The sequence below is a fragment of the Oncorhynchus kisutch genome, linkage group LG13 (assembly GCF_002021735.2).
Source record: "Oncorhynchus kisutch isolate 150728-3 linkage group LG13, Okis_V2, whole genome shotgun sequence".
Classification (NCBI taxonomy): domain Eukaryota; kingdom Metazoa; phylum Chordata; class Actinopteri; order Salmoniformes; family Salmonidae; genus Oncorhynchus; species Oncorhynchus kisutch.
In genome coordinates this window covers 29,286,725-29,312,416 of record NC_034186.2, presented here as the reverse complement: position 1 = coordinate 29,312,416, position 25,692 = coordinate 29,286,725, and the positions used below count along the sequence as shown (strand labels likewise).

Genomic DNA, 25,692 nt, shown 5'->3' with positions numbered 1-25,692 from the left:
CGGGCACTGATGTTGGGCGACTAGGCCTGGCTCGTAGTCGGCGTTCCAATTCATCCCAAAGGTGTTTGATGGGGTTAAGGTCAGGGCTATGTGCAGGCCAGTCAAGTTCTTCCACACCGATCTCGACAAACAATTTCTGTATGGACATCACTTTGTGCAAGGAGGTATTATCATGCTGAAACTGAAAAGGGCCTTCCCCAAACTGTTGACACAAAGTTGGGAGCACAGAATTGTCTAGAATATCATTGTATGCTGTAGCATTAAGATTTTCCTTCATTGGAACTAAGGGGCCTAACCCAAACCATGAAAAACAGCCACAGACCATTATTCCTCCTCCATCAAACTTTACAGTTGGCACTATGCATTGGGGCAGGTAGCGTTCTCCTGGCATGTGCCAAACCAGATGGTGATGCGTGATTCATCACTCCAGAGAACACGTTTCCACTGCTCCAGAGTCCAATGGCGGTGAGCTTTACACCACTCCAGCCGACACTTGGCATTGTGCATGGTGATCTTATTCTTGTGTGCGTGCGGTTGTTCGGCCATGGAAACCCATTTCATGAAGCTCCAGACGAACAGTTCTTGTGCTGATGTTGCTCATTTGAAGGGGTGTCCACATACGTTTGTATATATATATTGTATCTTGCGCTGCATAGAGGTACATTGTAGCCTGCTGCAGTGTATTACAGTAACTGGGCTTTCTGTAAAAAATTTCACAAAGCCCAGAATATACTGTATGAAAAACCTACCCATTGATTCTGTTTGTTGTGAAAAAACTAGACTGATAGAGTGAAATATTGATCCATTGTTGCATTAGTCTATTAGTCCCTCAGTTGATCCTTGTCTAAGGTAGAAGAGCACATTGATTCTGTACAACTATAGTCTATGCAGGATTACCCAAGCGCCTCTGTTTTCTGTTTTCCGTTCCGGTGGATCCTGTGTATCCATTAAACAAAGTTAGCCAAGTGGAATAAGCGCAGTGCAAGTGTTTACATTAGCTTTCATTAGTCTCCCCTCTCCCCTGTGTACCTCAACTGGGACTGAATATAATTAGAGTATTGCTGATCCACCCAAACCCAAACTCCACCAACCGCAACCTTACACACATATACTGAATATGAATACATGTATACCTGGCTGAGAGAATAGAACACGGATACTACGTGGAATACATTTTCTTCAAACATCTGAACCTGTCTAGCTGTTTATTTCCAGAAACTGTACATTTATTGAAATATGAAGCTTTTGGAGCGATATACAGCAAAGCCTCAGCATGGAGTTCTGTGGTGTGTTCATTCACATTAGCAAACCGTAGGTTTCGCCCAAGTTAATTTCACGCACACTGTCTACTGAAATGGGATATGAAAGGGATGTTAGTATGATAAAAATCTGACATGGCTAATGTATGCAGAATAATGCAGCATCTTGACTGTACAGTAGGTGCTATGTTATCGTCCCCATTATTGAAATGTACATTTAACTTTCATCGCTCTCATTTACCCTAGAAAGGTAACTCTACTGTTGCCTGTGTTTGGACTGCATTTGGAATGGCTTTTTTTCATATGCTAATATACTATATCCACAGACTGAATCCATTATGCCTGTGAAAATCAAACCCTTTATGTTATTAAAAAAAAAAATCCATTCAGTTAAACACTAGCCCCACTATCTTCCCAACGAGCATTCAGAGAGAAAAAAAAGGAAAAATAAGAAGATAAAACAATTGTGTGAAAGTATTTTGAGGGAAATTGCAGTGTTGGAATTCTGTTGTTGTTTTCTCTCTTTTTAATGCGCATTGTGGAGATTGGAATTATGGTGTCTGTGTATTTCGCCTGGGGCAGCAGTTTTGGTCTTACATTCATTCATTTCAAGGAATTTAAGTCATAAATAGGACTGTCAAGTCACATCTCAGCAAGATAATGAGAAGGCTTGCTGTTGTTAACCTCTGTGTAATAGCCAGCAGTCACACTGGCCAGGTACCTGGGGAGCTGGAAAGGGCTGAGGGAGAGAAGGGGGTATGGAGGAGGGGGTACGGGGGGATTCCTTTGTATAGATACTGGGGATATTGCAGCGTAGTTCAACCACCAACCACATGAGGCACTATAATCTCATCTGCCTTCAAAAGTAGAGAATCTCCTTCAAGATTAGGGAAGTGAATAGATAACTGGTAATGAAAAACCATCATAATGGAAAAGGAAACAATTTGGTGAAGAATTCCACCACCTACTGAATTCCAATTAACCCCTGTGTTCAGCTTTAAAGTAAAGAATGCATTGTGTTTTATCAGTGTGCTCCTTGTTTGCCTCCATGCCAGTACTAGCGTATGGAGAGTGCAGATATGAATGGTCTAACACTGTAAATATTCTGTAGCAAATGTTTCTGGGGGGTTGATTTTTTACCAGGCATTGTGTGAAAAAGAGGTTGAATGAGGAAATACAGCACCAACACATTTGGGCAATGTTTCTTTTTGTAATGCCAAGAGTGCCAAACATCAGAATATATCATTCCAAGCACATGTGAAGATTTGTTGCCACACTCTGTCTCCTCACCTTGAAAGGACTGGGAAATAATGTCTCAAACAGGGATCCTATTTTGCTTTTTTCTCTCGCCCTCATCTATGCCTTTTCTTTCCCTGAGACTATCCATCTGAAATGGAGATCAATTCAACATCTTTGCTTTTTGCTTGTGTTTCAAGAGGCAATGATTAAAGTATATGACACTTAGACCCATGCCTTTCTGCCAATCTTTTATTGAGGTGTGCAATGTGTCCTTAGATGGGAAGAGGTCTCTTTCCTCAATCAGAATGTTTGTTTGGCCTGACATGGCTTTGTCATAATCCTGTAGGTTCCATAATAAAAGCCTCTAGTATTTTACACAAACTCTAGATATGGCAATTAGAGGGAAGGCAAGCACTCCTTACCACGAGATGGACGCGTGAACTGTTATTTTTTTTTCACATTACTTTGCTTCTGGTTACGGCTCTTTCCCAGTAGTTTTTGGTACTCTCTGCCATTGGTTGTGAATGTAATACATGTTAAGTGGTCTTTTGTGTGACACCAATGGAATTATGTATTTTCTCTTATTTGGCATTCATAAAACAGGGGAGAGGATTAGAAGCTATAGAGCATAACTGTGAAAAATGTATCTGTGTAGAAAGCAGCATTTCAAGTAAACCATTTTTCCATCTGCCTTTTCTCTTGGTTGGGTTGTGATAATAAGACTTAAGCCGGCCCCAGACACATTGTGACACATCCCATCTAGTAAAGGAAAATACACCATATAGCGAACAAAGAGGGATGGCATAGCACTGAATCCTGTACTCCATGTTTGTAAAAATGTTTTGTACTTTAAATGACAAACACCATTCAACATTATGCAAATTGTAGAGCAATTTCCTCCCCAGAGTTACAAACATGGAGCATTGCATTGAGACTCCCTCTCTCTGATCTGTTTACCTTAGCTCATTCATTCACAAAGCACAATTCCCAAAGTCCGCTTTAGGTCTTTCAGCCAATGTTAGACCAAAGAGCAACATAGACACAAATCCATCTGTATCACTCCTCAAGCCTTCACTGTACCATTGCTTCAAGATGACTTGTGTTCACCTCACCTTGCAAAATGTTCCATGGCACGTACTTCTTTGTGATTTCACCAAGGAGAAGATATGATATCGCTGCTTTAGCCCACTATCTTATTTAAGCAGTGATCTGCTTTAGCTGTGCTGTCGCTGTATGTTTCTACCCCAGTAAGTATCTCTAGACACAGCTTGCTCCTTGATCTTAGACTATGTACACCATATGCCTGGAGTGAGCTGGTGTCAGTCAGCTTCATTCACAGCTCTGTACTGTTCACTTAACTGGGGGCCTTGCTCTTTTTCATTGACTGTGTTATGTTCCCTGTTGACACTGAGCATGTAGGTGTATGTAGACACAGGTCTGTTTAGTCTGATTCACCGGCAGGCCCCAGCAGTGGTCAGACCCACCGTTTGATTGCTATCCATTTTCAAGCCATGCCTTTTTGATTCACCCCCCATCCCAGCCCAGCTAAATTGAATAAATGAAACATGCTCTTGTAGATTGTTGTTGCTTCCAGGAGATTAGGCTTTGAATGGATTGGAAAAAGTTAATTAAGAAGTCTGTCTGAATGCAGACTGTCTCAATGATTCAGATGTGCATGTTGCAGGAGCGAAAGGTTCTGAGCCATAGATCACATTTTGATACTTTGTGTGTCTGTTGAATTGGTCTATTTGGTAATTTTCTCATAACAACCTATATCGACTCTGCATAGCTCTATAGGCGATGGTAAGCAAGATAAACCTCGATGAGAAAGTTGTGAATTGAAAATGAGCCATAAAAGGAAATATGTGTCAGGGTTAGAGGGGAATGCACTCCCAGGGTGATTTCCCAGGTAATGGACCTTTTAGCATGGAAAACAGAGAGTAAGGGAATAGGGACTGCCATTAAATGGCTTCACTGTTGCTCTTTTGGGATGCATGGACTTAATCAGATATATTTCACAGATGTCATCTTTTATATATGGGTACACATTGATCTTCAGTGTTACAAGTCCCTAATTGGACAGAACCATGTGGGGTAGGCCCGGAATGAGAAGCAGATAGAATATGATTCTCCCTATAATTGATCCGGGCCTTGCTGCCATCACAACACTCAGAGGACTTGTTGAAGCCATACACCGTACGTATCTAGAAGTTACTAACTGGTATTAGGCTTCTGTGTTTCTTTTGATACTAATCTTGTGTCGTGGAAAGTTCCTCTATTTTCCAAATCATGGGAGCAAACCACACACACACGTCAGAGTTAGTTATAAAAGTCCATCTTTAATTATATGAGCTCTATCACAATCCTGTGACTCTCAGATAAATTCAGTGTCTCCCCCTGAATTCTCTGAGAGCCCCCTTACAATGCAACTGAGTTCCTTTAATAGCAAAGACACACATAGTCAGACAGCATAGACATAATTCATCGTTCAGCTTTGTCTCCTTTCCCAAACCCCAGAACCATAAACCAAATCCTCCATATCAACAGGCATATATCAAATTGTCATTTAGATACAACCAACTCAAAATACAACCTCCTGGACAAACTCACGGAGAGGAGAATGAGGCTATAGGTTAAGATAGAAACAACATTAGAGGGAGCATAGAATGATTCCAGATACTGCCACCCTCCTTTCTCCACTGGGAAAAAGGTAGGGAGTGAAAGATATGTTTACACATGATGACACTTTGACCTCTCCCCTCTCAGCGGCCCATGCAACTTAGTTTTGACATAGAACAGATAACTGCAACCTCGCCACAGCATTACAGAAAAATACCATTCTGATGAGAAGTAACTTACACACATTTGATGAATATTAAACATCTTACAAATGTTACCAACAAATTCTGATCCTTCCACGACACTTGGCACCCAGAACCAAATCTTGCATTCATATAACATACATAACGTCTTTACTATAACAGTGTCGGGAAAATAGTGTGGGATCTTGATGTGACAGCAAGCCATTCTGAATTCTTTAGTAAGCTAGAGTATCATATATGATACATTAAGTAACTAATTAGCGATGTCTTCAGAAATATAAATCACAATATTTTTGGAATGCTTTGATGATTTTCTACAACTTCAATGTGTTTCTATGGTAACATACGTTCATACTTAATGCTGTAGGCCTATATGACATGGTAAGACTCCCAATTACATCCTTAAAGATTTTCCGTTTGCAGCCCTGCAGCTGAGACTACCTTGAATTATTTTATCCATTGTGTATTTTTCATGTGGTACGGATTAGAGGTCGACCGAATAATCGGAATGGCCGATTAATTAGGGCCGATTTCAAGTTTTCATAACCATCGGTAATCTGCATTTTTTAACGCTGATTATGGCCAATTATATGGCAGGCTGACCACCTGTTACGCGAGTGCAGGCAGCAAGGAGCCATGGAAAGTTGCTAGCTAGCATTAAACTTATCTTATAAAAAAACAATAAATCTTAACATAATCACTAGTTACCTACACATGGTTGATGATATTACTAGTTTAACTAGCTTGTCCTGTGTTGCATATAATCAATGCAGTGCCTGAAACTGTGTCACTTCTCTTGCTTTCAGTGTAAGCAGAGTCAGGGTAGATGCAGCAGTTTGGATCGCCTGGCTCGTTGCGAACTGTGTGAAGACCATTTCTTCCTAACAAAGACCAAATTTATTTGCCAGAATTATACATAATTATGACATAACATTGAAGGTTGTGCAATGTAAGAGCAATATTTAGACTTAGGGTTGCCACCCGTTCCATAAAATACGGAACGGTTCCATATTTCCCTGAAAGAATAAACATTTTGTTTTCGAAATGATCGTTTCCGGATTTCACCAAATGAATGACCCAAGGCTCGTATTTCTGTGTGTTTGTTATATTGTAATTATGTCTATGATTTGATATTTGATAGAGCAGTCTGACTGAGCGGTGGTGGCAACAGCAGGCTCGTAAGCATTCATTCAAACAGCACTTTCCAGCAGCTCTTCGCAATGCTTGAAGCACAGCGCTGTTTATGACTTCAAGCCTATCAACTCCCGAGATTAGGATGGCAATACTATAGTGCCTATAAGAACATCCAATAGTCAAAGGTCTATGAAATACAAATGGTATAGAGAGAAATAGTCCTATAATAACTACAACCTAAAACATCTTAAGTGGGAATATTGAAGACTCATGTTAAAAGGAACCACCAGCTTTCATATGTTCTCATGTTCTGAGCAAGGAACTTAAACTTTTTTTAAGCTTAAGCTTTTTTTACATGGCACATATTGCACTTTTACTTTCTTCTCCAACACTGTGTTTTTGCATTATTTAAACCAAATTGAACATGTTTTATTATTTATTTATGTATATATATTAAGTTAAAATCAAAGTGTTCATTGTTCACTCAGTATTGTTGTAATTGTCATTATTACAAATATATATATAAAAATCGGCTGATTAATCGGTATCAGATTTTTTTGGTCCTCCAATAATCGGTATTGGCGTGGAAAAATCATAATCGGTCGACCTCTAGTATGGATTAAATCTGTCTACCTCAAAATTGCGTTTCCAAAATTATACTTAGTGAAGCGTCCACTAAGTCGACTCTTTGGAGTAATAACTCCTGTTTTATTGCCAAAAGTATTACATTCACAAGCTTGTTGGTTTTGCATTTAAAACTGTGCTGTGCGTAATGAGTCTGTTGTGAATCATTTCCAGGTAGACTCAATAAGATGTTCAATCATCAAACACTATGAAATACAATAAAAATACATATACAATTTAGTTTTCTCTCTCATTAACTTTAAATGGAGTTTCATCCTAAGTTTTGACTACATTATAAACTTCTGTAAAATATGCAAAGATATAATCAGTGTTTGCATAGGAATGAACCATAGCACAACAGATAGAGAAATGATACACCGGATGTGTAAATGTAAAGCATCCGGTTGGTGTTTCCACTCACCAATATGTGTGACCCACCACCTGAATTAGCTAAAAATAGAATGTCTCTCTTGTGAAGTAGTGATGTGCGACATACGCCTAGATTCCTGAAACGGGTCACATATGGTGGTGAGAGGAAGCCCAGTGGCCGGCAATGGGAGAAGATGGAGCGAGATGGATATGGCAAATATTCTGCACATTTTCTCATTGATTAAACATTTGATCTCAATACAGTTTTCTGTTTCCAAAACTAGAATCTGTTATGAATAGAGTGGGCAAAGTTTTGTAGACTTTCCCATTTGCCAAAGTAAAAAAAACTGCATTGTCGTGAAGGAGTGCAAGGGAAAATGTAGTTATTGCAAACACACACTTCACACAGTAGGCGTTCCCTAATAGAAATATGCAAATAAATGTTAGAACACCCCAATAGGCTCTCGCTAGCTCATACTTTGCTCTGCCCACCTCCTTGCTTGTTCTACCCACTATGATTAATTTGCTCCCATTGGAAATGACAGGCTGTGGTCTATCTTGGGTTAGTTGTAAAAAATATTTGGTAGCTCTGTGTTCATACCTCCAAGACAGCCCAGTTTGTTGATCTGTTCTCTGTTTTGTTCTCTCTGTCTTCCAGGTTTCTTAAGCACTGGGGACCAAGCTTCCAAGGGAAACTACGGACTCCTTGATCTGATCCAAGCTCTGCGCTGGACTAGCGAGAATATTGCTTTCTTTGGGGGTGACCCTTTACGAATAACTGTTTTTGGATCAGGGGCTGGCGCCTCCTGTGTTAACCTCCTGACCCTGTCCCATTATTCTGAAGGTAACCGTTGGAGCAATTCAACCAAAGGTATAATGCAGAGGTTGCAACTTTTGAACATTTTTGGTGTCGCATGCCACCTTCATTACTGTGTAATTTGAGTTGATGTGGGTATTTTGTTCTGGAATGGCTGTATAAGGGTGCTGTTGATGATGTGATTTGACATGCCACTGAACCTTATATTGTCTAAAACTCTTGAATGTTTACTAAAGGTTAAAGTTGACTAAAGCAGTGACCATGTATACTGTAGAATCTGATGGTATTTCATACCAGAATACCAGACACAGCCCCATTTTATTTTGATTGTATCACTCTCTCATCTCCTAATCCACGTTACAAAGGGAGCCCCCGTAAATGTTACCATGTCAGTGTATTGCTTCCTCTAATCTTATTGTCTTCAGAGATTAATTCCACAAAGTATTAATATTCATACCACAGTATGAAACACCATTCAGACGCAGTACGACAAATCCTAGTCACTGCTGCCAATGCAGGTGAATGACAACACTTTTACATCGAACAAGATTTGACAGCACAGTGATATATAATCCTTTCCTCTGTATTCCTCTGAGCCATCACCACAGGGTCTCTGAGGGCTCTGCTCCTACAAATTTGTAACAATTGCCAAAGTGTATATTGAGATACACATAATAATAATTATTATAAGAATTTATAGAGCTATTCATTACATAAATTATCTCAAATTGCTTTAAAGCAACACAAAAAATACAAGCAATTTAGAAAACGACAACCACAACATAATTGATGGAAGGTCATGAGAGGTTTGGAAAGTTCATGGCTTGAGTGATCATCGGAGGGAGGTGGTCAAAGGGGGAGAGCAAGCAAAGATGATCCCTGCAGCAAGTTCGGGGGCAGGCAGCACGGTGTCATCAGGGTGTCTCGCCGTCCTTGCTGTCAGTGTAGCTTCTCCAGTTCATGGACTCTGTAGCAGGTGTAGCTAGGCTTCACTACTACCAAAATGAAGCACCCACTTGGGTGAAGCTAAGTCACGTGGCGCCAGAAAGCACACCACATTTCAATGATAATTAAAGAGTAGCCTTGTAACTTAGTACTCCTTAGGATCCTCATCACTGCATACCTCTGCCGTCTGGCTTTTGGGCTTCTCTTCATCCTCAACCTCCTGACACACATTTTACATTTACATTTGAGTTATTTAGCAGACACTCTTATCCAGAGCAACTTACAGTTAGTGCACTCATCTTAAAATAGCTAGGTGGGACAACCACATATCACAGTCATAGTAAGGACATTTTTTCCTCAATACGGTCGCTATAATCAAAGTCAGAGCTAGTAAGAGGGGGATGTCAAGTGGCGGGGAGAGTCAAGTGTGGGGCGGGGGGTGGGGGGGGGGTGGGGGGGGGGGTCATGGGATTAAGATACTCTTTGAAGAGGTAGTGTTTCAGACGTTTTAGGAAGATGGACAGGGACTCTGCTGTCCTAGCTTCAGGGAGACACTGGTTCCACCATTTGGGTGCCAGGACAGAGGACAGCTTGGACTGGGCTGAGTGGGAGCTGCCCTCTCATAGGGGTGGAAGGGCCAAGAGACCAGAGGTGGCAGAATGGAGAACTCGGGTTGGGGTGTAGGGTTTGAGCCTGAAGGTAGGGAGATGCACCTGCTCCATATGCAAGTACCATGGTCTTGTAGTGGATGAGAGCTTCAACTGGAAGCTAGTGGAGTGTGCGGAGGAGCGTGGTGACATGGGAGAACTTGGGAAGGTTGAACACCAGGCTGCACCGTTCTGGATAAGTTGCAGGGGTTTGATGACACAAGCGGGGAGCCCAGCCAACAGTGAGTTGCAGTAGTCCAGATGGGAGATGACAAGTGTCTGGATTAGGACCTGTGCCTCTATTGATGTTGTAGAGCTTGAACCTGCAGGAGGGAGTCACTGCTTTGATGTTTGCAGAGAACGACAGGGTGTTAACAGTCCAGGGTCACGCCAAGGTTATTTGCACTCTGGGAGGGGGACACCGTGGAGTTGTCAACTGTAATGGAGAGGTCTTGGAGCGGGCAGGCCTTCCCCAGAAGGAAGAGTCTTGTTGAACTTGAGGTGGTGGGCCGACATCCAAGCTGAGATATCTGCCAGGTATGCAGAGATGCGTGTCACCACCTGGGTGTCAGAAGGGGAGAAGGAGAAAAGTAGTTGTGTCATCCTCACAGCAATGATAGGAGAGACCATGTGAGGATATACATGATGGAGCCGAGTGTGCCTAGAAACGAGCTCTGGGGGACACCAGTAGTGAGAGTATGTGGTGCAGACACAGATCCTCTCCATGTCACCTGGTAGAGCCTGAGATGCCCAGCCTTGAGAGGATGGAGAGGAGGATCTGATGGTTCACAGTGTCAAAGACAGCATATAGATCTAAGGAGGATGAGAACAGAGGAGAGAGAGTCAGTTTTGGCAGTGCAGAGAGCCTCCGTGACACAGAGAAGAACAGTCTCAGTTGAGTGATCCATCTTGAAGCCTGACTGGTTAGGGTCAAGAAGATAGTTCTGAGAGAGATAGCAAGAGAGTTGGTCAGAGACAGCACCCTCAAGTGTTTTGGAAAGAAAAGAAAGAAGGTATACTGGTCTATAGTTTTTGACGTGTCAATTGTTGGTTTCTTGAGGAGGGGAGCGACTCAGGCTATTTTGAAGTCAGAGGGGACGCAGCAAGTGGTCAGGGATGAGTTGATAAGGGAAGTAAGGAATGGGAGAAGGTCTGGAGAAGGAGATGGGGGTTGAGTGGGCAGATTGTCTGGCGGCCGGACCTCACTAGTCGCATGATTTCATCTGGAGAGAGAGGGGAGAAGAGGTCAAGGCATAGGGTTGTTCTGTGTGAGTGGGACAAGTGTACTCAATAGGCTGAGTGAATGAGGAGCGGATGTCATCAACCTTCTTTTCAAAGTGTTTGATGGCTGGCATTCGAATCAAAACAATTGCCAGCCAGCCAGATTATATTAGCTAGCTAGCCAAACAAAGAAATTACATGCTAGCTTCAGTTGAGAAACTCGGTGGTCGATTCTGATGATATTATTTAGCTATATTAATTGTTCATTCATAAAACAAAAAGTTATCAGGGAAAAATGCCCAAAAATGTATTAATTATACAAATATTTACAAAATGTACAGGAGCTTTCTGCCTAGGCGAACTTACGGTGCCATGACAACCACGGAATCCACATACACTGTAGCTGATGGGAGTTACAGTGTTACACAAACTCATCACCTTAAGGAATCACATTGCACCATAATCTGAATCTTAATTTCCGTCTTCTTCTCAATGTACATTTGTGGGTTAGATCGAAAGATTTCATGTCAACATGTTTGAAAATGTGATGGTTAAACCAAGTTTTCGTTAACTTATTAGAATGATAAAAATACATGTTTACATGAAAATACATGTGGTTTCTTGTTTATAAAAAACGTAGCAAATCATCAACATTTATAAAAAGTCAAAACTGAGCCCATGGGCTGTCATGGTAACACAGACTAGTTACCTCTACCTTTTTACCTCTCTCTCTTTCTCCATCTCATTCCTTATCATCCCACTCTACATGGTGTCTTCCTACAGTACCTGGCTTGTGTGGTGTGTGTCACGTGTGTTTGATCACATCATATATTATGACAGAAAGTTTTAATGAGCACTGTGCACCCTGTGTGAGAAAAGGATACAGAAAATGGATAGTTGATTATAAAAGCACTAGTATACAGTATAGTATGAGTATGTAATATCATGATAATTCATGTTAATAATTCATGTTTGTCTTCAAACCTTGGCAAACAAACTCTGAAATAGCAAGTCTGTCTGTTTGTAAAGCCCTAATCACTGCTAACGATGCAGATGTCTGTCAAGGCAATGGATAAATGTTTCCCTCTGCTCTCCCAGGAATGGCACAATAAACTAATCCAGACAAATGGACTTTTACATGTTTAAGGTTTTGAGGAGAGTTATCTCTATTGCCAGCAAATGTAATAGCTGCATTAATATCATCAAAGTAATCAATATAAAAAGGTATTCAACTGTTATAGTAAAAGTAGGCTGTTTATCAGTGAAATTATGAAAATTATATACTGTTCAAGGGCACATTTTGATGTAAGTGTGAATACACATCACACTACGTTTAGATGTGTTAAGTCATGACATAGTTTCAGTGGTAGATGCATGTCATGTGTGTAATGCATTGTGATTCTATGAGGCGTTTTCTCACTCTGGTGGGCTTCTATCTTGTCTCTCTGCAGGACTTTTCCAGAGAGCTATAGCACAGAGTGGAACTGCGTTGTCCAGCTGGGCCGTCAGCTTCCAGCCTGCTAAGTATGCTCGCATGTTGGCCAAGAAAGTGGGCTGCAACCTGAAAGACACGGTGGACCTGGTGGAGTGTCTACAAAAGAAGCACTACAAGGAGCTGGTGGATCAGGACATCCAGCCTGCACGGTACCACATCGCCTTCGGGCCTGTTATTGACGGTGACGTCATCCCAGACGACCCTCAGATCCTCATGGAGCAGGGCGAGTTCCTCAACTATGACATCATGCTGGGCGTCAACCAGGGCGAGGGCCTGAAGTTTGTGGAGCTTATCGTAGACAATGAGAACGGCGTCCAGGCCAATGATTTTGACTACGCCGTGTCCAGCTTCGTGGATGACCTGTACGGTTACCCGGAGGGAAAGGACATTCTGCGGGAGACCATAAAATTCATGTACACGGACTGGGCTGATAGACATAACCCAGAGACCAGAAGGAAGACCTTACTAGCCCTGTTCACGGATCACCAATGGGTGGCTCCGGCTGTGGCCACAGCAGACCTCCACTCCAGCTTTGGGTCGCCAACGTACTTCTATGCCTTCTACCACCACTGCCAAACAGACCAGGTGCCCCCCTGGGCAGACGCTTCCCACGGCGACGAGATCCCCTATGTGTTTGGCCTTCCCATGATTGGCCCCACAGAGCTGTTCCCCTGTAACTTCTCCAAGAACGACATCATGCTCAGTGCTGTGGTGATGACCTACTGGACTAATTTTGCCAAAACTGGGTACGTGCAATACTGAGACCTATTTTAAAATGTTGTGTATGTGCGTGCATGCGTGTCATACTTACACATTTCTATAGTTCATGAATTTAGTACCATTTTGGTTGTGTTCTTTTTTATGTTTTTAAAGCTTGGACAGGATATCAATGTCATTGTCTCATCTAATATTCTTTAACATGCTGTTAACTGACAATGACAGTTTCTATGAGAGTGCAATTCTCGAAAGGAAAACATTTAAATCCTATTTAGCATATTCTTTAAACATGTACTGTAGTCATGGAAATAATTGTTTTTTGGAACATAATGGGGGACAATGGCTTTTTCCCTCTGCAGTCAAAGAGCCCAACGGGACCATCGGGATAGTATTGATCTACATATAGTACCAGTCAAAAGTTTGGACACACCTACTCATTCAAGGGTTTTTATTTATTTTTACTATTATCTACATTGTAGAGTAATAGTGAAGACATCATAACTATGAAATAACACATATGGAATCATGTAGCAACCAAAAACGTGTTAAACAAATCTAAATATAGTTTATATTTGAGATTCTCAAAGTAGCCACCCTTTGCCTTGATGACAACTTTGCACACTCTTGGCATTCTCTCAACCAGCTTCATGAGGTAGTCACCTGGAATGCATTTCAATTAGCATGTGTGCTTTGTTAAAAGTTAATTTGTGGAATTTCTTTCCTTTATGCATTTGAGTCAATCATGAAGGTAAGTCAATGCGGAACATTTCAAGAACTTTAAAAGTTTCTTCAAGTGCCATCACACAAACCATGAAGCACTATGATGAAACTGGTTCTCATAAGAACCGCCACAGGAGAGGAAGACCCAGAGTTACCTCTGCTGCAGCGGATAAGTTCATTAGAGTTAACAGCCCAAATAAATGCTTCACAGAGTTCACGTAACAGACACATCTCAACATCAACTGTTCAGAGGAGACTGCGTGAATAGATCGGTGGAAATTTGTCCTTTGGTCTGATTTTGGTTCCAACCGCCGTATCTTTGTGAGATGCAGAGTAGGTGAATGGATGATCTCCACGTGTGGTTCCCACTGTGAAGCATGGAGGAGGAGATCTGATGGTGTGGGGGTGTTTTGCTGGTGCCACTGATTTATTTACAATTCAATGCACACTTAACCAGCAATACTACCACAGCATTATGCAGCGATATGCTATCACATCTGGGGACTATCATTTGTTTTTCAACAAGACAATGACCCAACACACCTCTAGGCTGTGTAATGGCTATTTGACCAAGAAGGAGAGTGATGGATTGCTGCATCAGATGACCTGGCCTCCACAATCACTTGACCTCACCCCAATTGAGATGGTTTGGGATGAGTTGGACCGCAGAGTGAAGGAAAGCAGCCAACAAGCGCTCTATAATGACACAGGGCGAGACCCAGATGCAGACACAGGAGGCAGATGGTTTGAGTCACTGATATTTATTGAAATACAAGGGGCAGGCATTGAGCAGATCGGGGACAGGCAGAAGGTCATAAACCAGGTCAGTGTCCGAAAAGTACAGTGGGGGCAGGCTCAAGGTCAAGGCAGGCTGAATGGTCAGGCAAGTGGGCTCAGTGTCAGGGCAGGAAGCCCGGGTCGGAGCCGGGAGGGCTAGATAAACAGAAACTAGGAAAACAGGAGCACGGAGAAACACGCTGGTAAGCTTGACAAAACGAAGTGGCAACAGACATACAGGTAAAAATACACTGGGGATAATTAGAAAGATGGTCAACACCTGGAGGGGGGTGGAGACAAGCACAAAGACAGGTGAAACAGATCAGGGTGTGACAGTACCCCCCCTTTGGGGGCTCCTACCTGGTTGACCGGGGTGCTGGCGGTGAAAGTTGGCATTGTCGGCCGGGTCAAGGATGTCCTTAGCGGGGACCCAGCCCCTCTCTTCTGGGCCATAACCCTCCCAGTCAGCCAGGTACTAGGACCCCTTCCCCAAGGTCGAACCTTCAGGAGGCGTCTCACTGTGTACACCGGGTGGCCCTCGATGAGACGGAGGAGGGGTGGGCCTGGAAACAGGAGACAAAGGACAGTGACACAAGGGCTTAATCCTGGACACGTGAAAAGTGGGATGTATACGGGGCAACAGAAGTCTAACAGCAGTGGAACTAAGGAGATGGTTATTAAAGGACCAATAAAGCAGGGGGAAAGTTTACTGGACTCCACCCAGAGGGGCAGGTCCCGCGTAGACAGCCATACCTTCTGCTCGAGACGATAGCGGAGAGCCAGAGTCTAGTGGCAGTCCGCTTGTCGATGATACCTGGAGGTGGCCTTGAGAAGAGCATACTGAGCTCTCTTCCAGGTACGCCGACAGCGGCAGACGAAACATTTGGGCCGAGGGAATGTTGACCTCTTCTTTTTGCTCTGGGAAGAGCGGAGACTGATATCCCATGGAGCATTCAAAGGGTGAAATCCCAGTGGCTGTGCAGGGAAGAGTGTTCCGGGCTTACTCCAGCCACACAAGTTGCTGACTCCAGGTGTTGGTTGAGATGAGGCACCTAAGCGCAGTCTCCAGGTCTTGAGCTTGCCGCGGAGCTTGCCGTTCTGAGCACATATCGTGCATGTGGCAACGAAGGCTGAGACGTCAGGAACAATAGTGGGCCACCAGAAGCGTTATCGTAGGAAGGCCAGGGTTCGACGGGAGCTGGGATGGCAGGTGAGCTTGGAGGAATGAGCCCATTCCAGAACATGAGCTCGCGCCGAATCAGGGACAAATATTCAGTTAGCCGGGCCCCTCCCAGGGGTGCCTTGCGACCCAGGCTCTCGATTCCACAGACAACTGTAGCTGCCAGATATGAGGTAGGGAGCCGATGGTCTCAGAGTCAGGTGGTGTGGCAGCGGAGCGATACAGTTGAGAGAGAGCGTCCGGCTTCACATTCTTGGACCCTGGCCTTTAGGAAATGGTGAAGTTGAACCTGGTGAATAACAGGGCCCAACAGACCTGCCTAGAATTAAGGCCCTTGGCGGTGAGGATATATTCTAGATTCTTATGATCGGTCCACACCAAAAATGGATGTTCCGCCCCTTCCAGCCAGTGCCTCCACTCCTCCAAAGCCATCTTGACTGCCAGAAGTTCCCAATTTCCTACTTCATAGTTTCTCTCAGCAGGGTTGAGACGATGGGACAGGAAAGCACAGGGATGTAGCTTTTGGTCCTGGGCATAACGCTGGGACAGGACGGCCCCCACTCCAACGTCAGAAGCGTCGACCTCAACCACGAACTGACAGGATGGATCCGGATGGATGAGGATGGGGGGCTGTAGTAAAATGAGGCTTGAGTTCCAAAAACGCCCTCTCAACAGCTGGAGACCATGCAAACGGCATCTTGGGTGAAGTGAGTTTAGAACGGGCTCTAACCCAGGATAGAACCAGTGGGCCAGGGTTGTGCCTCTGGAGCCATGAAAATCCTTAAACAACAGGAACATAGGGAGATTCCATGAGAAGAAGCTGATCACTGGGATTGCCTGACACACGCAGGTTAATGGGCACCGTACTATGAGTGACACTGCGTATGTTGCGTCCGTCCAGTGCTCTGGCATCCATGGGAACGGAGAGTATATTTGCAATGCCCTGTAGCACCACAATACAGGAAACTGTTGGAGTTAAGCCTCTGTAGTTGTTTCTGAGGCGACAATCTAGCTCTGCCCTGTTGCGTACGCACTGTAGAAAACCATTCGCTTATTCCCGATGATTCCCAAGGTGACTCGTGTGACTTCGGATCCTCTCAGGCATACAGGCATCAGGGACTTCCGGGTTCTTCGGGGGCGAGCCGACAGCTGCGGACGAATAAGTGGGGCCGAAAACAAACCTCTCCCTCCTACGCTCCCGTAGACAGCCTTAACCATAAGGTTTGATGGACATGATGGAGTCGAGGTCCAGGGGTAACTTCCGAACAGCGAGCTCATCTTTGATCTCCTCGGATAGTCCATGAAGAAAGGTATCGAACAGAGACTCCGGGTTTCAGGCACTCTCTGCGGCCAACATGCGAAAGTCTACTGCGTAGTCTGCCACACTACAGGGTTCTTGATGTAATCAAAGTAGCTTTTGGGCCGCCTCTCTCCCGGAGAATCGAATATCTTCTTCACCTCCTCCATGAAATCCTCCAAACGAAGGCAAATGGTGGACTGTTGCTCCCAAACCGCCGTAGCCCAGGAGAGCACCCTACCAGACATGAGCGTTATAAGATCCACTATTCTCAAACGGTGAGGGCTGCAGCACAAAGATAAGGGAGCACTGGGAAAGAAATGCCCAGCAGGTTCCAGGGTCCCCAACATAGATGGTAAGCGGTTCCCGGGAAGCCGGGGTAGGCTGTACAAAATCATCACTGGCAGGGGAATTACTGCACATCCGGGAGGTCTCCGTTGTGGCATGCTGCCTGATAGATAGTCCACAGAATTGCTCTAGTAACGTTTTGAAACCCTGGTCATGGCATCCCGACATCGCATGGAGACTTTCCATAAGGCTCTGAAGTAAGGCCTCACATTTTTCAATGGTGGCTCCCTGCAAGGAGACAGCGTTGTGGAGCCGGTCCGAGTCTGCTGGATCAGTAATGGCCAGTTCGTACTATAACGACACAGGGCGAGATGCAGACAGGGTAGGCAGATGGTTCGAGTCTCTGATATTATTTTTAATACAAGGGGCAGGCAATGGGCAGGTCGGGGACAGGCAGAAGTTCATAAACCGGGTCAGAGTCCGAAAGGTACAGTGGTGGCAGGCAGGCTCAAGGTCAAGGCAGGCTGAGTGGTCAGGGCTCGGTGTCAGGGCAGGCAGAACGGGTCAGAACCAGGAGAACTAGGAAAACAGGAGCATGGAAAAATATGCTGGTAAGCTTGACAAGACGAACTGGCAACAGACAAACGGAGGTAAAATACACTGGGGATAATAAAGAAGGTGGGCGACACCTGGAGGGGGTGGAGACAAGCACAAAGACAGGTGAAACAGATCAGGGTGTGACATGCTCAGTATATGTGGGCCCTCATTCAAAATGGTTGGAAAAGCATTCCAGGTGAAGCTGGTTGAGAGAATGCCAAGAGTGGGCAAAGCTGTCATCAAGGCAAAGGGTGGCTACTTTTAAGAATCTCAAATATGAAATATATTTTGATTTGTTTAACACTTTTTTGGTTACTACATGATTCCATATGTGTTATTATTCCATATTCCATATTTCACAGTCTTCATTATAATTCTACAATGTAGAAAATAGTAAAAATAAAGAAAAACACTTGAATGAGTAGGTGTGTCCAAACTTTTGTCTGGTACTGTATATAACAGTAAATTAACATTTAACACAGGGCACATATGGAATTTATGCTTCCACATTGCATTTAGCCAGTTTATGATGGCTCTATATGCCATTCCAAGGCAATGGTGCTCGTTCTGCTGGAAGTAGCCTCCATTCCTCATGCTGTGTAGTGATGCTTTACTCATACTAAGTTCCCCCTTTCTCTTGCAGTGACCCAAACCAGCCAGTCCCCCAGGATACCAAGTTCATCCACACCAAGCCTAACCGCTTCGAGGAGGTGGCATGGACGCGCTACAACCAGAAGGACCAGCTGTACCTCCACATCGGCCTGAAGCCCCGAGTCAAGGAGCACTACCGAGCCAACAAGGTTAACCTGTGGCTGGAGCTGGTGCCCCACCTCCACAGCCTGAACGAGGTCACCCAGATCATCTCCACCACCACCAAGGTCCCCCCACCAGAGGTCACCCCGAGGACACCAAAGAAGATCCCTGTCAACACCAAGAGGCCTAACCCCACTCCCTTCCCCACCGAGACCCAGGACAGTCAGAACCAGCCCTTTCTGGTGGACCAGAGGGACTACTCCACAGAGCTGAGCGTCACCATTGCCGTGGGCGCCTCGCTGCTCTTCCTCAACATCCTGGCCTTTGCGGCGCTCTACTACAAGAAGGACAAGCGGCGGCACGACGTTCACCGGCGCTGCAGCCCCCAGCGCAACACGACCAACGACCTGGCGCACACGCAGGAGGAGGAGATCATGTCCCTGCAGATGAAGCACACGGATCTGGACCACGAGTGTGATGCCATGCACCCACACAAGGTGGTTCTGAGAACTGCCTGCCCGCCAGACTACACGCTAGCCATGCGACGCTCTCCTGACGACATCCCCCTCATGACCCCAAACACGATCACCATGATCCCCAACACCATGCAGGGCCGCCAGTCCTTGCACAACTTCAACACCTTCCCCAGTAGTGGACAGAACAACACCCTGCCTCACCCACACTCACACTCCACCACCAGGGTATAGCCGGACGGACGGACGCTGACACACACAGCACACGCCAGAGCTCACACCCAGCCTGAATCAAACGGATGTGGAATAACTTCTACTCCTGTGAATATATGAAAGGAATATAGGAATGTTGCTGGGACTGGAGAAAATGTTCATTTTATATAAAAGAAGATATGATTAAAAGTACAAAAATATTTCAAATGAAAAAATGAATAAAGAGAAGGATCATTTTTATTTCTGGTATTGCAACAAAACAAGGTCAACTTTTCCAGCTATAGATATCGCCTTCGGAATTTTATATACGATTGCTTGATCCTGTTATCATGGAAAAGAGAGAAACCTCAGTGGAGCCTCAGAGGAGTAGCAGGGCCGCTTTGTAAATGAAAGAAAACATATTGTTTTCCTGAGGCATCAAACTGTAGATTACTCTTTCTGGAGCCAAGATGAGATGCCGCTTAACCAATTTAGGCATGTGTTACTCTACAAGTAGAGGCAGTGTAAGATATGACAAAAACTATCTAGAGAGAGGGGGAAAACTCTTAAAGAATATGCACAATGTAGACATTTTTTAAATGTCTTGGATTCTTTTCATCAATTTATTTTTGGGGAACAGTTTTATTGTATAGAACCTATTTACATATCTAGATATGTACACAAAGCACCAATGCTGTTTAAGTCCTTCTTGGGCGTCAATACCGCAAATCTGCCAGCAGAACAAAAAAAGGGGGATCCACTGGCTTTCTGGCAGATACAGCTTCATCACACAAGTGCTGTCTATACCGAGAGCTGGAGGACAAAGGATACTGGATATTTTTAGCACGACGCGCATGACAATTTATCTGCTTGATGGCTGTTCTGCTGATTAAGTCATAATTAAGAATACTTTTCATCCCCATTGGATTGGTTTGAAGGAACAATACTGATTAGCTTACAAATCCATAGGACTTTGGGAATGGTCACATGGGTGAAGGTCATGGGTCATAATTGGGGACAGCAGGGGAGGGTTGGCTTATGGTAACTACAGTACATACACAATAGCTTGAATGAACATGGGTATAAGGACTAGTTTTGTACAATTTGTGTTGGTACAACTTTTTGATAGTGGTGAATCACTCGCTGTTTGGGATCCCAACGGAGGGACCTTTCATTGTACTCTTTTAGTTTGGATCAATGTTCTTTGCTATTATACATATTGGGTTTCTTATCACCACTCTTGACTAGTTCAAGACCACTTTAATGTAGAAAAGTAATTACCTGCACTGTTGATTTTTTTTTGAGGGGGGGGGGTTCGTATGAATGATTCCTGAGCACAAAGCGTGCCCAGGGCTATGAAGAAGGGAAGGTGAAGACTAGGAAATAGTAGAACCTCTTGGCTGCATAGATTTTCTTTCCTCCTATTATCCTTTCATAGAGTTTGTTCCGTAGCGCTGTTTAAAGATGAATGCGTATAAATGTGTAATTGAAGCGAGGAGGCCCTCCGCTGACATGGTTGATTAGGGGTTCCTCTCATCCTGTCGTCCCTGCAACTCAACACAGAGAGAGAAAGAGAGAGAGAGATTCAGGAACTCCCATGGTACACCTCTCCCAGGCAGGGAACAGTGATCAGTCAGATTCTTGCTCACTGCAGTAGAACCGGTTTGCTATCACCCTCGTCTCTCCCAGAGTAAATGCCATTTGCCTCTGTTTTTTTATTTCCTACTGTAGATGCTGTACTGTATCATATCGGAGTTTCTGGACTTTTAGTTCTCCTTTTTCTTTAGCATGGTTTACACATGCCTTGGTGTCACATTGTACATGCCTGTCGGCATTTTACCATCACTGTCCCGCTAGCCCCAGTGAGTGTTCCTGCCCTCGCAGTGCTAGAGTGCAACAAAGTGGAGTAATAATGTGTCATACAAATACAAACCAGAGTGAATAGCTTAAAGGAGGAAGCCGCTGAGGGGAAAATAGTTCTCTCTAAACAGACAAAAGGCCTACTGTACTCAAGCAGAGAGTGGAGACGACAAATACATTAGTAAGAGAAGACTAATAAGTAAGACATAAAATAGTAAGAAACATTATACCACTCCCATTTTCCTGTGTAATAAAAGCCTGGACATTCGCTCCACCTCCTTTACTTACTGGCGCTCTACAGTCATTCAAAGTAAAAACATACACTTCCAAACAATGAGCTGTAGACAAGGTGTAGCTTTTTTGGGGAGGTGAACATAAATTATAACAAAACCTTCACGTGTCCCAAAACTAACACCCAAGCAGTTTCACCAGTCTGTATTACAGTGCTGTGACCTCTTAACAAGGCTGGAGAAATGACAGTTAAACATGTAATTGCAAATTAAACATGTAATTGCACTACAGATAAATGATCAAGTAACATTGGAGAGTTAGCAGGTGAGGAGAATGCTAAAGAAGCACTTACTTTAGCACGCATAGGCCACCCCCCCTCCCCTCCCTGGATTGTAAACAGAGTTAGAAATGAGCCAACCTGTACTACTCTCCTCTCCCATCCTCCTTCCCTCCCATAACAGCTCACTCTGTACACCCCCCATTTTCAATTAGGTATGAATATGGATAGTTGCTGCTCACTGTACTCTCTCTCCATCATGCTCCCTCAGAGTGGTGTTAAAATTGTATGAGCCAGTGGTGAAGGAGAGCTTTTCCAAATTTTCATGCAGGACTTCTAGAAGGTAAGAGAAAGAAGGGGGGGTGGGGGTACCTGAAGCTATAATGTGACCATGTGGCTCATGCCTAACCTGTGTTACCCAGTCCTGGACAGAGGAGGGTCAAGCATTGTGAATGAATGTAATGCAACGAGTGCCATTTTATATAAAACGCTTCTCAACATCTTTGAGATCTATGAAGATCTATCAAAGGGTGATCGCTCTTTCAAAATGTCTGTGAAAAGGGCGCTATGTGAGTGGGTATGGCAGTTGTATTGTAGATTATTTGTCACTTGTCTTTCTTTCTGATTAAATAGTAATTACTCTTCTGGAGCACAATAAATGATTTTAATAAGCTGAATTAGCATTGCTGCAACTCTTTTTTTCCCCCATTATGTTTGTTCAATAGGCTGATTTGATTATATTGCAGAGTAGACACTCACAGTTAAAGAATGCTTGACTGAACTGAACTTCAAAAAAGCCTGTAGTCACTCACTTGTCTGTTGGTCTGTCACACACTGTTGGGTTCCTTTGCCGTCTAGGACTTCATGTGTCCTAGACCTAGACTGAAAACAACATCTCAGACAGTGGACTTTTACATGGCTTAAGTAACCAAATGAATACAACCAACAATATGAGAAAAACAAATGACTCTTCTGAAGGGTAATGTACACACCAAACCTACACTTACTGTTACCACAGACATTCAGCTTAATGCAAGTCACAATTTGTTTTGTATACACCGTGTATCATTTTATAAGTCCCAGATACAATATCCCCTCAAACCATAATGTAATATGAAAAGTATCAGGGGAAGGTTTCTCAGTTGCTACCTGCTAAGAAAAAGTACAAAGGCTTTAGACAGTGCCATTCTTTTCTGGCATACTGTATTTCCATCGATCCTGTACACCTGTCACTCCTCCTTACTTGTTGTACATTTTATGAACTTCAAATTTGATTGTTGAAAACTGAAAGAAGAGCAAATGTCATTGCTGGTAGAGGTGTCCTCCCTTACATTTTCTCAGTCAGCGTGTAAGGAAAAATTAAATGCAGCTAGTTAGGCTTCAGTATCAAAGTATTTAATTTTATAAATACTTTAGAAAAAAGGATATAACTTATTGTTTTTATCTGACATTGTCAACTCCTTTGCTTTGAATGAAGTAAAAAATACCTTTTACTAAGAACCTGAAAATCATATACTACAGAATACCAATGTTAAACAAATTTAGACAAAGCAGCTACCAACCACACCCATGTTTGTTGCATTTGTAAATGACAAGTGGGTGGCATTTCTGTGAATTTTTCTGTAAATAATGCTTTATTATAGCTTACTAATTCAAGTGATAATGGCATCCCATCATTTTAGCTGCTGCATTTTATAAGGTATCTTACAAGGTGCCAAATCCAAACACAAGACCTTCAATGTCATCCATATACAACCTACAGTGGTGATCTGTAAAGATGTAATAAAGCCATTTGTCATTCTAAAACAATCTGGACAGTTATATCATTTTCCCTGTTTGAGACCTGAAATAATGTCATAGCAGTCACTCTCACACTTCCTGATCATAGGAAAACATGTGTGTACATTTTCTTTTCTGATTCCCATGCTCAACAGAATAGAGCACAGTCTGTCATATTCTATAGTAGTATTTGCATGCTTTCACTAATTTTAGCTCTTTGTGTACTAATTGGCCTTTTAAAGCAATCAACAATGTCTAATGGTTTATTTTTTTGCAGGTTTTGACTGTTTCAGTTGTTGTTTTAAAGTGACAGATATGAAAGATGAGTAATTAAATTGATTTTCACTGCTGTGCTTTCTGTGGTCTGTTGGGGCTGTGTGTCATGGAGGTGTCAATGGTATATTTTCCTCTTATCTGTACAAATCACAAACATATTTGGCATTTTCCTTTCATGGTAATAGGAAATAATTAGAGACTCTCGTCCACTTTGGAAACGGTGACATTTCTACTTGTTGGCAGCGATTAATAACTAATTATATCACCGCCTGACTTCGACATTTGCTAGCAGGCAAGAGAATCTGCCTTGAGACTGAGAGGGGAACAAACAGAGAGTTGTTTATCGCACATGGTTTTGACCAAGGGCACAGATGCTCCTGTCAAAGAGCTGCTCAAATCCTGTTTGATAAGTGTTTGTCATTTCCCATTATGGAGTATTTCACAACATCAAACACTATTGCCTCTGATAACCATTCTTTCATTTACCAGCACTGTTTGATCTATTTGCTTTCTCATCCCTGGGCCATTTCTTGCAAGTCTTTTATAACATTAGATAATTCCTATGTACTTAAAGCAATGTTTTGTAAATAAAACTATTGCAGAACTTTGTACTACCTATAGCACAGCAGCATATGTTGTGAAATAGATTGAATATCCTGTAAAAAGTGCAATGCAATATGCTCTGAGAGTTGGGAAAACCATACCGAAGAGTTGACATATACCAATCCTTATGTATGTTCCAGATTTGAATGACTGTGGGGAAATAGTTTGTGTCACATTTAAGTTTGAATTGTTGGTTACAAATGGAGGTTCAACAGCAAATCAGCTACACTTCAATCATGATGCCCCCCTTTTTCGAGTACAAGGGAGTCACTACAATTAAACATATACTTCTATGTGACCCTGTGCAACTGACTCTGCCAATAGACAATGTACTTTGCATTATTGGTGGTTTGTTCTCTTTGGAAACTTCAAAATAAAGTTAACAGCCTCCTCCCTCCAAACCCATTTTATTTATAATGTAAGGCATCTGTTTGTCTTCAGTGACTTAAGTTTGCGTGTGAAGATCCATGGCTTTAATGAGCATTTTTCATAACATAAATAAGTAGTATCTTATTTTTTAACTTGTTCAGACTGTTGTCCTCCTGTGTTCTATAACCGCTGTATAAATGAAGAGTCTTCCTATTTTTTACTTACTGAATCTTACACTGAAATAGTTGAGGTCAAATATTACTAGGGCCAAAATATATCACAATATCTTTTTCATTTTTGACAGTATTTTATTTTTCGGAATATGTTTTATGAGTAATGCTTGATTCTAGGATGCCAACAAATTAATTCTAAGTGGTTTTAATGGGCTTTCTCCATTCTGATTGTTTTAAACTCAAACTAGGACAAAACTGACAGTGTTATAGTCCAATTTGTAGAACTTTTCATTTATTAAGCACTATATCAAAATATTGTTATAGACTGTATTGTAAAACTCCATACTAGTATGTGGATCCATACCGGTATACCCTATATCACCCGGCCCGGCCCTAAAACTTACAAAGCCGTAGTCTGCATTATCTGGTGTATGGTATTGCATACAATGTGCTACATGCAAAGACCTACAAGCTCAAATCAAATCAAAGTTTATTTGTCATGTGCGCCGAATTCAACAGGTGAATTCAGTGAAATGCTTACTTACAGGCTCTAACCAA

At 43.0% G+C, this 25,692-nt stretch overlaps 1 protein-coding gene across 2 annotated transcripts in view; it reads left to right on the top strand.

Annotated features, from left to right (window-relative positions):
- Window positions 1-23,892, top strand: part of LOC109902985 (neuroligin-1) — a 264,549-nt gene extending 240,657 nt beyond the window's left edge. For both annotated transcript variants that reach the window (XM_031785958.1, XM_031785956.1), the window contains 3 exons: window positions 8,106-8,318; window positions 12,529-13,318; window positions 18,792-23,892. In XM_031785958.1, the coding sequence (XP_031641818.1) occupies window positions 8,106-8,318; window positions 12,529-13,318; window positions 18,792-19,608 (1,820 nt within the window). In that variant the 3' untranslated portion in view covers window positions 19,609-23,892. The remainder of the gene's footprint in view (window positions 1-8,105; window positions 8,319-12,528; window positions 13,319-18,791) is intronic.
- Window positions 23,893-25,692: the final 1,800 nt, after the last annotated feature.